General features: G+C 43.6%; 1 protein-coding gene across 1 annotated transcript in view; it reads left to right on the top strand.

The window, feature by feature from the left end:
* Nucleotides 1-14,044, top strand: part of CMTR1 (cap methyltransferase 1) — a 2,799,821-nt gene that overhangs the window by 1,112,680 nt on the left and 1,673,097 nt on the right. The window contains exon 9 of the mRNA XM_044060367.1: nucleotides 5,786-5,984. Within this exon, the coding sequence (XP_043916302.1) occupies nucleotides 5,786-5,984 (199 nt within the window). The remainder of the gene's footprint in view (nucleotides 1-5,785; nucleotides 5,985-14,044) is intronic.

Below are 14,044 nucleotides of genomic sequence, written 5' to 3'. Positions count from 1 at the left end.
TGAGTTTTTCAATGATACCCGAGTGGGGTATTGTATCGAAAGCCTTCGCCAGTTCTAGGTAGGATGTATGGACTGCCTTTCCCTCGTCAATGGCCTTGGTGACTGTTTCGAAAAAGTCAACCAAGTTTAAAAGGCATGAGCTGCCTTTGACAAAGCCAAACTGGGTTGGATCCAAAGTCTGCAAATTCCCTATGTCTTTATTTGAGATCCATTATGATCATCCTCTCCATGGCTTTGCAGATAAGGCTTGTCAAGCTAATGGGACGGTAATTTCCAGGGTCGGTGGAGGCACCGCCTTTGTGAAGTGGGACCACAGTCGCTGTGCGCCACTCCCTGGGTACGTATCCGGAGGTGAGACTAAGATTAAACAGCTGTCCTAACTGTGGGTTTAATTCCTCGTTGAGTTCGTGGAGCACACAGCCGGGGACACCATCAGGTCCCATGGATGCTGTGTTCTTTGCCTTGGAGAGAGCAGTTCTCACCTGGGCGTTAGAAATGTTTGGGGGGCTACAATCATTTGGTATAGATATCTCTCCTTTTGGGGGGAGGGGGGGAGAAGTTTGCACTGAACCTGTCAGCCAGTATGTTGGCAATGTCTGTAGGATCAGTAATTTTCACATCATTTTGGACTAATTCTGAGCATATCTGGGAGTTTCCTCCTAGGTTTCTGACATAGCTATAGAATGCCTTATGGTTGTCTTTAGAGTCCTTAGCTATTTTTCTGCCAAAATTAGCTTTGGATGATTTTATGAGAGCTCTTAGCTTTTTACTTATAGTGATCAGCGGTGTCTTACCTTTTAAGGATTTTGCTCTATCTTGTAGTAGCTTTCTCCTTTTGTTGTAGAGTTTGTTTATGGCTGGGGTCCACCAGACTGGACGCTTGCCTTTGGTACAAAGAGTCTTTGTTTTGCTTGGGATTGCCTGATCCATGCAGCCCTGCAGGTGCTGGTAGAAGGCATTTGTAAGTGATTCAGCGGTTTGAGTAATGTTTACCGCTCGGGGCCTTAAAGGAGCCCACACTAGTCTTTAGAGGTGTGAAGTCGGCTTTCGAGAAGTTCTTTACTGTGGTCTTTTTTTTTCGGGGGGGGGCGGGATAAGGACCTCCAGCGAGATTAGTTTGTGATCTGATCTCACCAGTGAGGGGTATACTTCCGTGTTGAACATTGTGCTCCCATGTTCGTGATGATGAGATCAAGTATGTTTTCTCCTCTTGTGGGGATGGTGACTAGTTGTTCCATGGCATTTGAGTTTATGAATTCCAGGAACTTTTGGGCTAGAGTGTTTGGGCTTGAGTAGTGTTCCCAGTCTATATTAGGGTAGTTGAAGTCACCTAGTATGATGGTGTTCGAGATACATTTATCCCTCCAGTGTTTTCAGGAAGGCCATGTGAGGTTCCTGAGTTTGCGAGGGTGGCCTGTAACATGCTACAAATTGCAAAGCAGTCTTGCATATGGTTAATTGCACCTGGATGGTTTCCGATGCATCGTGCGTTGCCACCAATCTTGAGGTGTGGGTGTCCTTGATGAATATGGATACCCCCCCTCCTTTCTTGGTATTGTCCGGATTTTGGGGCCGGAACGCATGATATGAGGTAAAACCTGATAGTGCTGGGGTGCTCTCAGGAGCCTTGAACCAGGTTTCTGTCACAGCACAGACATCGATGTTCTCCATACTGAGAAGGGCCTCGAGTGAGTGCATCTTGAGGTTAAGACTTCTGGCATTGAGCAGCATTACCCTTAGTTTTTTTTCTTTGTTGTGTTCTAGGGTGGTAGGTTTAGAATTTGAGCCTTGCCTAAAAAAGGCACTATGGGGGTGGCAAGAGCCTTTGCCAAAATCCGGAATAAGGGGTGACAGGTGCAAGCCATCCCTTGCGAAGCAGCGTGGCTTGTCCAGCATGTCATCCCAGGCAGACAGACATTGGATCCCCTTTGAATGACACCAGAGTTTAAGCCAATTGTTAAAGCTGATCATCTTATCTCTGTATTGTGGCATCATTCTTGGTGAAGGTAGGATACTGCTCAAGGTCAGGGTCATACCTGCTTGGGCTACATAATCAGAGAGCTCCTCTATGTCTCTTTTCATGTAGTCCAAGGAGGTACGTCTCAGGTCGTTTACACCAGCGTGGACAATGATTGAGTCGTACTTGTACCTGCTGTTGAGAGACCTGAGTGCTTGCGTTATGTGGTGGATTCTAGCGCCCGACAGGCAGCTTACTGTGACCTTTTCCTTACTCAGTCTGGTGAGCGGGACGTCAGTGTGTCTGACTATGGAGTCACCAATGACTAGTGTGTCTGGCATTGTGTTTGGCCTTAAGGGCTGTGACTGCTTGACACTCTGACTGTGTGGTCTATGTGTTGCAGGTGTTGTGTTCTGAGGTGGTAGTTGTTTGGGTGTCTGCTTTGGTGGCCTCTGCTGTTTTGGTAGATTTTTGATCAGAGCCTCCGAGTATGTCTTTGTGTGTTTATGTGTATGATTTGAGGTTGTGATGGTATTATGTGAGACTGGGTCTATAGTGTGTGTGGTTACCTTCTCCTCCTGTCTGGTCTTGCCAGTCCTATGTTGAGAGAGGAGAGCTCAGCCTCCAGTTTGGCCGTATAGTTGCATCTCTCGCATGTATTTGTGTTTTGTGGGAGGAGGAGAGGGTTGTCTGTGTACATGAGGCAATTGTAACATTGCCTCAATATTTCCAGGTTCACCAGCTGAGCAGGAGAGGACATTAGCAACTGATCCCTCGACATGCTAGAAGGAATAGACAGAAAAACTTAAAAAAGGTTTTGGGGGATGTGGGTGACCGAGAAATGGGGTTTGCTTTTTTGGGGTACTATCTATAACAAGAGTGCTGTATCAAGGTGATAAGTACTGTAGGAGCAAGTGCTGGGCTATACAGATAGAGAATAGTCTACTTGGGAGTCAAGTAGAGATAATTTATAGTTATAGGATACACTAAATAGAACAGTAGTATACTTTGAGGAAGGTAGTTTTAAGGGAAAATTTGAAGAGTGGACTTTAGGTAGCCCGAATAGTTTAAACCTGATTAACCGGCGCTGCCCTAGTGTGCAACGGTGGCAGCTCCGCACTAAATCGCGCTTTATAGCAGGGGGCTGGAAAAGACTGGAAATGACCCAAAATGGCCAATAAACTACAAGTTACTGCCTTAAACCACTCCTCTAAGGACAAACAGGCAGCTCAGTACTTCCCACTCTCACTGGTGAGTAAAGAAACTTCCCCCTGACCAAACAAGGAAAATGGAGAAACACAGGAACCAAGACAAAGCCCAGGGATCAGCAAAATCTGGTCTCTGGAACACTAGTTTGGAAAGTATGGAAAAACAAGATATTTTTTTTGTTTTTTTTTTCAAGATTTTTTTTTACAGAAAGGCAGAAAACACAATAAATGCTATAATTTTTGATTAATTGCTATCAAAAGCTAGTACACTTGAGTGTATTAGCCTGTAATTTAACTTTTAGGCATAACTTAAATTAGCAATTGCAGTAAACAGTTTTAGCTTATAAAGACAGTAAAAACAGTGCAAACTTCGATAAAACAAGCAAAAATAGTGGTCGAAAGTATCAAATAGTCGAAAAAGCCAAGAAAAATACTTAAAATCTGGAAAGGTAGTCTTTTCTGGTCTCTGCTGCTACAGGAACACTGCTGGCCACCACGAGGAGCTGTGCTGAGTTCTCAATAGCTGAAAAAGCCCGCCAAAGCGCGCTTTATAGCAGGGGGCTGGAGAAGACTGGAAATGACCCAAAATGGCCAATAAACTACAAGTTACTGCCTTAAACCACTCCTCTAAGGACAAACAGGCAGCTCAGTACTCCCCACTCTCACTGGTGAGTAAAGAAACTTCCCCGACCAAACAAGGAAAATGGAGAAACACAGGAACCAAGACAAAGCCCAGGGATCAGCAAAATCTGGTCTCTGGAACACTAGTTTGGAAAGTATGGAAAAACAAGATATTTTTTTTGTTTTTTTTTCAAGATTTTTTTTACAGAAAGGCAGAAAACACAATAAATGCTATAATTTTCGATTAATTGCTATCAAAAGCTAGTACACTTGAGTGTATTAGCCTGTAATTTAACTTTTAGGTAAAACTTAAATTAGCAAGTGCAGTAAACAGTTTTAGCTTATAAAGACAGTAAAAACAGTGCAAACTTCGATAAAACAAGCAAAAACAGTGGTCGAAAGTATCAAATAGTCGAAAAAGCCAGGAAAAATACTTAAAATCTGGAAAGGTAGTCTTTTCTGGTCTCTGCTGCTACAGGAACACTGCTGGCCACCACGAGGAGCTGTGCTGAGTTCTCAATAGCTGAAAAAGCCCGCCAAAGCGCGCTTTATAGCAGGGGGCTGGAAAAGACTGGAAATGACCCAAAATGGCCAATAAACTACAAGTTACTGCCTTAAACCACTCCTCTAAGGACAAACAGGCAGCTCAGTACTCCCCACTCTCACTGGTGAGTAAAGAAACTTCCCCCTGACCAAACAAGGAAAATGGAGAAACACAGGAACCAAGACAAAGCCCAGGGATCAGCAAAATCTGGTCTCTGGAACACAAAGTATGGAAAAACAAAGATATTTTTTTTGTTTTTTTTTTCAAGATTTTTTTACAGAAAGGCAGAAAACACAATAAATGCTATAATTTTCGATTAATTGCTATCAAAAGCTAGTACACTTCAGTGTATTAGCCTGTAATTTAACTTTTAGGCAAAACTTAAATTAGCAAGTGCAGTAAACAGTTTTAGCTTATAAAGACAGTAAAAACAGTGCAAACTTCGATAAAACAAGCAAAAACAGTGGTCGAAAGTATCAAATAGTCAAAAAAGCCAAGAAAAATACTTAAAATCTGGAAAGGTAGTCTTTTCTGGTCTCTGCTGCTACAGGAACACTGCTGGCCACCACGAGGAGCTGTGCTGAGAATTCAGTTTTTTGGCAGCTGACCTGTGATGGTACCGTGGCTCCTTCAATCCTCTTCATTTTAGCCCATCCAGGGATCTGTCATAGAGGGTTCTTTAGTTAGATTTAACAGGCACAATCTTACCCTGTCACTTGCTATACTAGAAATTCCTCTTGATTCTTAATCATATGGGAGTATCCTCATTCTGGTCACATACATATGATTGTTCCCCTGTTACCAGCAGTTAGACTTCCCTATAATTGAAGTGAATGAAGCACTTTTACGTGTTAATGCAATGTTAGTTGTATTTTATTTCTGAATTTCCAGGTAATGTTGACTTTTGGCTAAAAGGCAAAGTGGCAGGTTTTGAGGATGTGTGTGTGTATTTTTTGTATAGCACATTGTCAGTGTGAAACAGCTGGGCATCAGTGTCTCAAAACACAGGATTGATGGTGGAGAGGTATTAACCAACCAAGGAATTGTCACAGGAGACAATTAGAAAATCAGCTGATATGGTATGAAAAGTTTCATGAATGTATAGTACCCTCACACATTTGCACTTTTGAGACAAGTGAGCTGATTAAAAATGGAGTGGTAAATTTGAATAGCAGTAGCTGTTTTATTGCAAATTATTTGTGTTTTTTAAAATTTGTTAACCAGTGAAACTTACTAGGCACTATTTGACTGTTTCACAGATGACTTGGGAGATCTCTCTTAAGTTACTCAAGTATAAACACATTAGGTAAAAGGAGACTTGGTAAATCAAATTCAGGATTACAGGATGAAAATGATTACAAACTAATAGCTTCAGTTCTGTAAGTAAAAATGCAGACTTGCTTTACAGAACCTTGTTATATTATATGACTTCTTTCAATGATTTTGTTTTTACAGATACCATTGCTTAAAGAACGGGATCCAGAACTGCTGTACTTTGCTGACGTTTGTGCAGGGCCTGGTGGATTTTCAGAGTATGTCCTTTGGCGCAGGAAGTGGCATGCAAAGGGGTTTGGGATGACTTTGAAGGGCCCCAATGATTTTAAATTGGAAGATTTCTATGCAGCTCCTAGTGAACTCTTTGAACCATATTATGGTATGTACAAGTGAAAGTGCACTTTTGTAAGATGCTGGATGTTGCACTTTTAGATGAAAAGAAAATGTGAAAGTCAGAAAAAAGTGAAAATTAATCTACCTGTACTGAAACTCTTGTATTTCCTTTTTCCCAAATCTGACTGTTAATGCATTTTTTGGTCACTTGAACTTTATCTGTGTTTGATGTAGAAGATCTCACATCATTGCAGGCGAGCTACTAAGCATGTGTCTAATAAATTACCATTCTCTTATCCTTTTGTTTTCATTCCCAACTCTCCTGTTTGAAACTGAGACATGGAAACCTGTCTTTTGTCATTTACATTATATATTCCTTCTAGGAATAAAGTGTGGGCAGTGGAGCCTCCATGGGCATCTTATCAAATATTCCAGGTATGTGAGCCTCAGCTTAGTCTCGAAGGTTAATTAAATCAGTAATAAGGTATTCTTGATTTCTAGATAGGTTAGGTTAACATCTAACTCTCTTTTGCCCTTTTTTTGTAGTACACATTTTTCTTTTGCTCTCTTCTACTAAAGATCATATGCCTAGTAAAACATTAAAGAATTCTAAAGTCTCAAACTTGTCTAAATCAGTCCTGCTATGCAGGAAGGTCCAGTCATCTAAAGCACAGAGATCTCCTGATAGACTTGCCCTTAACACCAACAATAATTGCAGAACAAAAAACAGAACAAAAAATTCTACAGTGCTTCCCCAGGAGGATAAATCTGAACAAATCATGGTGGAATTTAAACAAATAATGACCTCATTCCTGGTCTGTTATATTTAAAGGGCTGACAGAAAAATTGAAGAGATTAAGGGCCAGATTCAATAAAGCCTACACTAAGTGTACACGATACACAATATATATTCAGTAAAATTCTCATCAAATCTTTTGTGCTTTCTAGCCACTCCGAAATATTACATTAAGTGTAGATGTAGTCGACACTTTGTGGTAACTTTTATGAATCCCTGTCAATATTTAAAGCTGAAAGAATATTGGTAGAAAAGCTTAAGTTAGGAGGAAGAAGGTATGTGTTATGTCTGTGTTGTCTGTTCACTCAGAACAGTGTACAGTTAGTGTAGGCTTTATTGAGTCTAACACTGTCAACTTTTTAAACCATTTAGACCAATTAACAGGATAACACTCGGTGTCTTCCATGAATCACAGGCTAGCTGAAATGGAAGGCCATTTAGGTATAACTGAACCCTGATTAGTAGACCCAAAAGTATAGGGCAGGAATTAAAAATGTAAATATCTTTGGGATGCATAAAACCTCGTGAAAAGAGATTGAGTTGCATGTATGAGGGCTAAATTTGCTGAAGGGATGACTATTCCACTCCAGGAGAGACATATTGAAAGGGACCACAGGCTATGAGGGATACATTTGCTGAATGTATGGATATTCTACACTAGGACAGACATATCAAGAGGGCCCATAGACTGTAAATTCCTCAGTCATGCAGAACTAGGTTATGTCCTTCCATTCACTTGTTGCAGTATTCTTCACCTATAGGATTCCCTGCCGTGGATAGCCTGTCATCTGGCCAGTGTACCAAAGTCTACTGTTGCTTTAAGGTACGCCAAACATCATACATGTGCTCCTCACGTAGCACAGGGCATAAAAGTGATGTCCGGGCATACCAAACTCAGAACTTTTTTGCTTCCCGTCTGAACACATCCTCTGAATGTTGGACTGAATGCCTACATCCTTTACTGCCAGTTCGAACACATTTTTGTTCTCCTGTTGAATGCCTATGTCTTGTTTGCTGAAGTCTGAGCCATTGCGGATAAGTACCCCATTGGTGTTTTGTTTTGTTTTCCTTGAATTTCTTGTTGCTTCTTGGGGTTAATGTCATCCAGGAAGGGTAAATGACAGTGTGGGAGATGGATTCTCCCTAAAGACTGCCACGAGTTGGAGACCAGCGAGGATCCAGCTTGCAGCACATCCAATGAGGCTTTGCAGGTGAATGTTTCAGATGTTCAGGGGGATCCACAGTTGATAATTTCTGAGGGGTCTAGGGGTGCTCCACAGATTTTAGTTAGGGAAGAAGTTCCTACTACATTTATTGAATTCCATCCTGGGTCAGAGCCTTCTAAGATGTCCTTCAAGGATGCATCTGCAGTCATCACATATGGGTTGTCCTGCCTCAGGCAGCCCTTCAGTCGGCCGGATTCCAAAGTCTGGGTCTGGCCTTGGCTGATGTCGCACTTTCCCCGACGTCAGAGCGTCTGGGGTATAAAAGCATCAGCCGACGCCATCTTCCTCAGTCTTTCTTGCCACGTGGTGCCCAAAGCAGAAGCAGTTCGCAAGTGCCGGTCGGCCAGCTCCTGTGATTCAGCTACCGAAGACTTCGAAAAAGCTAAGTACCCCGTTGGGGACTCTTTCTTGCCTCAGCCGATGTCAGATAAAGTTAATAATTGTTTAACTTGTGGGAAACAAATACCTCATAAGGATTTCCACTCTTACTGCCTCCCCTGCCTAGGCCCAGACCACGACGTCTCGGCCTGTTCAGCCTGTGCTTCCTTCAACCGACGAACTCTTAGACATCGGTCGGAGTTTGCAGAGGAGTTTTTTGGGGCTAGTTTTGCTTATAAGATGCCGTCGGAGACTCTGACTTCGCATTTAGTTAAAAAACGGAAGGACAAGGACTGACACACGCGGACCGCGGTTTCGGCTGAAACCACAGTCAGGCCTACCGCGAGTGTCTCGGTCTCAGCTGAAACCGAGTCCTTGGTACTTCCTATTACCGAAACCACACAACCGACTACCTCGGCCCCGGAGGCCCCGGCCGAGTCGGTCATTGAATTACCTAATGAAACCGGTGTCCAGGAACCTTCCGACACCATTCCTTTAGATAAGTCTACTCCTGCACGTGGTGCAGCCAGACCCCCCTGCTTCCATGTCCATTAAGGCTTTCTCCAGGGCTAAAGCTGCTAAACTTACTAAGGCTATGCCTCCCAAGGTTTCCTCTCAGAGACCTTCTACTAGCTCTCAGATTCTTACCCTAGCTGAGGATCTGATTTCATTAATTAGAGGTTCCCAACCTCATCCGGATAGGGGCTCTCACCACCTCCAGACAAAATGCCCAGGGTTGAGCCCTCTGATCCCCAGTCCTCAGATGAGTCCACCGATGGCTCTGCTCTGTCAGAGCACCAGGAGGAGGCTTATTCGGCCTACGAGGATTCTGATGCTTTAGAATCTATTCCCTCGGCCTCCCCTCCTGAAGAGTTTTCCTTTGGAGAGACATTACACTCTATGAGAGAACATTTTCAATGGCAGGGTCAGGAATTCTCTGATTCCAGAAAGAGATTAAGGACCTTTTTACATTTACCTCAGCATAGGCCCTTAGCTATACCTCCTGTTTTAAATGTCATTGATGATGTGTACTCTGATGTTAGTACTGCCCCTGACTCTCTCCCTCCGGCTCCTGCCAAACCTGATAGGTACTACAGGGTCCTGGACTCACATCTACACCTGTACAAGGCCCACTCTGCTGATCCAGAAACTATTTCCCAGGGCCCAAAAGGGGTTGCAGCTGCCACTGCTAAAAATCTTCTACCCTCTGAAAGGGAGTCCAGAGCATTAGAGAGGTGGGGTAAGAAAGTGTATACTTCTGCAACTCTTTCCATGAGGGCATTAAATTGTCAATTTCATATGATACAGTACCAAGAGTATTTACTAGATGAATTGCATAAGAAACTGTCCTCTTCTGAACCCCTTGATCGCAAATACCTTCAGGATCTGGTGCATAACTCCCAGCAGGTTAGTAACCATTTCTTGCAGTGTGGTTATGATGCATTGGAAGCTTCATGTAGATCAGCTATGACAGGTGCAGTTATACGTAGGCATGCCTGGCTGAAGGAACAATCTCTGCCAGACCATGTTAAAGCTAAGCATTTGGATGCTCCTATGGAAAAGCAAAAATTATTTGGTTCCACGGCTCAAGAGGTTTTAAAGAAATTTGAAGAAAAGGCAAAATCTGTGCAGACAGTTAAAGACTTCCTGCAAGTCCAACCACCGAGATTCAGCAGAAATTGGCCTACTAAGAATTGGTCCTTTCCGGACTCAGACAGATCTCAAAGAGGCAGGAATAGGCATGCCAGAGGTAGAGGGCAAGCTAGAGGCTCCTACAGAGGCCGTCAGTGGCAGCCTCCCAACCAGAGAGGTAGTGCAGGAACTACAACTGCTACACCAGGACAGACTCAATGACTTTATTTTGACTCCCATGACCAGGGCTCAATTAGAAGCACCTTTGGGCGGAAAACTTTCTTTATTCTCAAAAAATTGGCACAGCATTACAAGGGACACATGGACACTGCAAATAATAGACAAAGGATACAGGTTCCACTTCCACCCATTGCCAAAAAGAAAAGGCATGCCAGACCTGCCACCAAATCAGAGGGCAGAGGCTTTGAAGCAAATTACCAACTTAATGCAAATGAAAGCCATAGAAAAGGTACCTCTTTCAGAACAAGGCCAGGGATTTTACTCCAGATTATTCCTTGTTCCAAGAAAAGAAAATCAATGGAGGCCTATTCTCGACTTGTCCGCACTGAATACTTACCTCATTGTGCCAAAATTCAAAATGCTGACTCTACAGCAACTCCTTCCCATGCTGGGCAAGGGGTCTTGGCTGGTGACTCTAGACCTCAAGGAGGCATACCTGCATGTCCCTATTCGACAAAGCTGCAGAAGACACCTCAGATTTCTTGCAGGGTCAGAGCATTATCAATTCTCAGCATTACCCTTTGGCTTATCTACTGCGCCCAGAGTATTCACAAAATGCCTGGCATCAGTAATTGCGCACTGCAGACTCCAGGGGATACAAATATACCCTTACCTGGACGACTGCCTTATACAAGCGGACAGCAAGCAAACTTTGTTAAAGGACTTGGACTATGCCATCCACCTTGGGATATACAGTCAACATCCACAAATCAGGACTGGTTCCATCCCAAAGAATAACTTTTCTGGGTGCGGATCTAGACACAACCACCCAAATGACCTTTCTCACAGAAGAAAAACAAAAACAACTACCAGTTTACTTCCAGAATCTGGCAAGACAAACTCATCTGACTGCAAGGAAAATCCTGCAGGCCCTGGGTTACATGGCATCTTGCATTCTTCTGATTCCGCAAGCAAGACTGCATATGAGAAAATTACAATGGTACCTAAGAAGTTTATGGACACAGCACAGTCACAGCTTAGAAGCTCTGATCCCACTCATTCCTTGCCTTCAAAAGGAATTTCTGTGGTGGGCTCAAGCCTGCCAGTCGAACAGCGGGTTGCCCTTCAGCAAACCAAGAGCCAACCAAACCATCACCACGGACGCTTCAGACCAAGGTTGGGGAGCGCACATGGAGGGCAGATGTATCCAAGGGCAATGGTCACAAAGAGAGCTGCGCATGCACATAAACCAAAAGGAAATGCTGGCAGTGATACACGCAATCGAGGCCTTCAAACCTTTCCTTCAACAAGGCCACCTGCTCATAAGGACAGACAACACCACAGTTATGTGGTACATAAACAAGCAAGGAGGCACCCATTCCTACCCTCATTGCAGACTGACAATGAATCTATGGGAACTTGCTTTGAAACTCAACATACAGCTACAGTCCCAATTTGTGCCAGGGAAAGACAATACACTGGCAGACAGCTTAAGCAGAACTACCATGGATGCACACGAATGGATGCTGCACCCAGACATCTTCTTACTCATCACACAATCATGGGGAAGGCCGGAAATAGATCTGTTTGCTTCCCCCCTCAATCATCAACTGAAGAAATTCTGCTCAAGGACATACCACCCACAAGCATGGAAAGTGGACGCTCTCTCTTTCAGCTGGAAAGCTCTAACAGTGTATGCTTTCCCACCTCTCCCATTAATGACCAAGGTACTGCTGAAGATCAGGACAGACCAGCCCAGAGTAATTCTGATAGCTCCAAACTGGCCAAGACAGCACTGGTACCCACTGTTAAAGAGCATGTCAGACGAAACCATGGCCTGTCCCCCTATGGCCACTCCTACTGACGCAGCGCAATTTCAGGACTCTGCACTCCAACCTGAAAACCTTGCAGCTAACTGCCTGGAGAATACCATGACTCCTCCTCAGGATAACCTATCCCAGAGAGTGAAGGATATTATTATGGAAGCTCGCCGGCCTTCCACAAGGAAGGCATATTCAGCAAAATGGAAAAGATTTCACACCTGGAACGCAGCAAAGGGCCTAGATGTGACAGTGATGAACATGGCACATATACTGGAATATTTGGCAGAATTGTTCCACAATGGCCTGTCTTACTCTTCCATTAAGATACACGCCTCAGCAATCTCAGCAGAATACAATGTTAACCCACCTGTCTTCTCTCATCCTCTCCTAAGACAATTTCTAAGAGGAATCAAAAACATTAATCCTCCAAGGAAACCTCCTCTACCTACTTGGGACCTGAATTTCGTGTTGGAAAAACTAACACTTCCTCCCTTTGAGCCAGCAGCATTGGCAGATCTACAGTTTTTGTCTTGGAAAACTGCCTTCCTTCTGGCCATAACCTCAGCAAGAAGAGTATCTGAGCTACAAGCTTTAATGGCAGTGCAGCCATTTCTTATCTTTCATCAGGACAGAGTTTCTTTGAGGACCAATCCTACATTCATGCCAAAGGTGGTATCCAGGGTATCTTTGAACCAAGCTATTCACTTGCCTACATTCTTCCCACAACCACAAAATAAAGGGGAGAGACTTCTGCACACCCTGGACATACACAGACAACTGCGCTACTACTTGGACAGAACTAAAAGTTACAGAAAGACTGACCAGTTTGTAGCATATGCTGCTGGCGTACAAGGAAAAGCAATTTCCAAACAGACAATTTCAAAATGGATAGGAAATTGCATTCATTTTTGTTACTCCTTTCATGGAAAAACTGTGCCAGCTAACATTAGACCTCATTCCACGAGAGCCACAGCCACCACCACTGCCTTCCTAAGAGGGGTGACTACCAAAGACATTTTAGAAGCTGCTACATGGAGCTCCGTGCATACATTTGCCAAGCATTACAATTTACCTTTATACTCCAGATCCAGAGCAGGTTTTGCTACGGCAGTCCTGCAGGGTATCTTAACTACACCATCTTTTACTTAGTACCTCCACCCCCAGATTGGCTATGGTATTCTACCCATATGTGATGACTGCAGATGCATCCTTGAAGGACATAGTACAGTTTTGTACCTACCATAAATGTAGATGTCCGATAGGTATGCATCTGCAGTCAGGTTTACCCTCCCTCCTTCCCCTCTGTGGTATTCCTAGGGTGCTTACCCCTCTATTAGCTAGCTGGGGGAATCTATTATGGTGTATTTGTTTGTATATATATATATGTATATATAGATATATATATATTTTTGCAAATGTTTGGAATTTTATTGCATTACTCCAAATTTAGCCTTCCTAGAGGGCACCTGGCATCTGGGGCAAGAAAAACTGAGGAAGATGGCGTCGGCTGATGCTTTTATACCCCAGACGCTCTGACGTTAGGGAAAGTGCGACATCAGCCGAGGCCAGACCCAGACTTTGGAATCCGGCCGACCGAAGGGCTGCCTGAGGCAGGACAAACCCATATGTGATGACTGCAGATGCATACCTATCGGACATCTACATTTATGGTAGGTACAAAACTGTACTTTTTATAGGGCAGATGTTCCTTTAACGAAGAAACAAAAGACCAAACATGTTTCTCCAGCTCCTAGGAATCCACAGAGTGAGTGGCAGGCCTTTACTCAGGGTTTGCCAAATGCTTTAGTAGCATTAAAACCTCCTCAGGGGGTTACTGTTCCAGCTCCTCCTTAGTTCTTTACTCTCTTTAAAAGGCCAGGGAGCAGGATTCCTCTGAGGAGGAGCTGGATTCTGATGAGGAATCCCTTGCTTACTCCTCCCAAATTTCTTCTCCTTTGGACTGTGGGTCAGAGGAAGAGGAGTCTAATAGTCCTGATACTCCCTTTGAAAAAATTTCCTTTGGTGAAACAATCTCCAGGATGATGGATTGTTTTAAAAGGGATTTTGCTCA

This window comes from Protopterus annectens, chromosome 1.part0 (genome assembly GCF_019279795.1).
Source record: "Protopterus annectens isolate FY-2018-M chromosome 1.part0, PAN1.0, whole genome shotgun sequence".
NCBI lineage: Eukaryota > Metazoa > Chordata > Ceratodontiformes > Protopteridae > Protopterus > Protopterus annectens.
The sequence above is the reverse complement of the archived record's forward strand: the minus strand, read 5'-3'. Positions and strand labels throughout refer to the sequence as shown.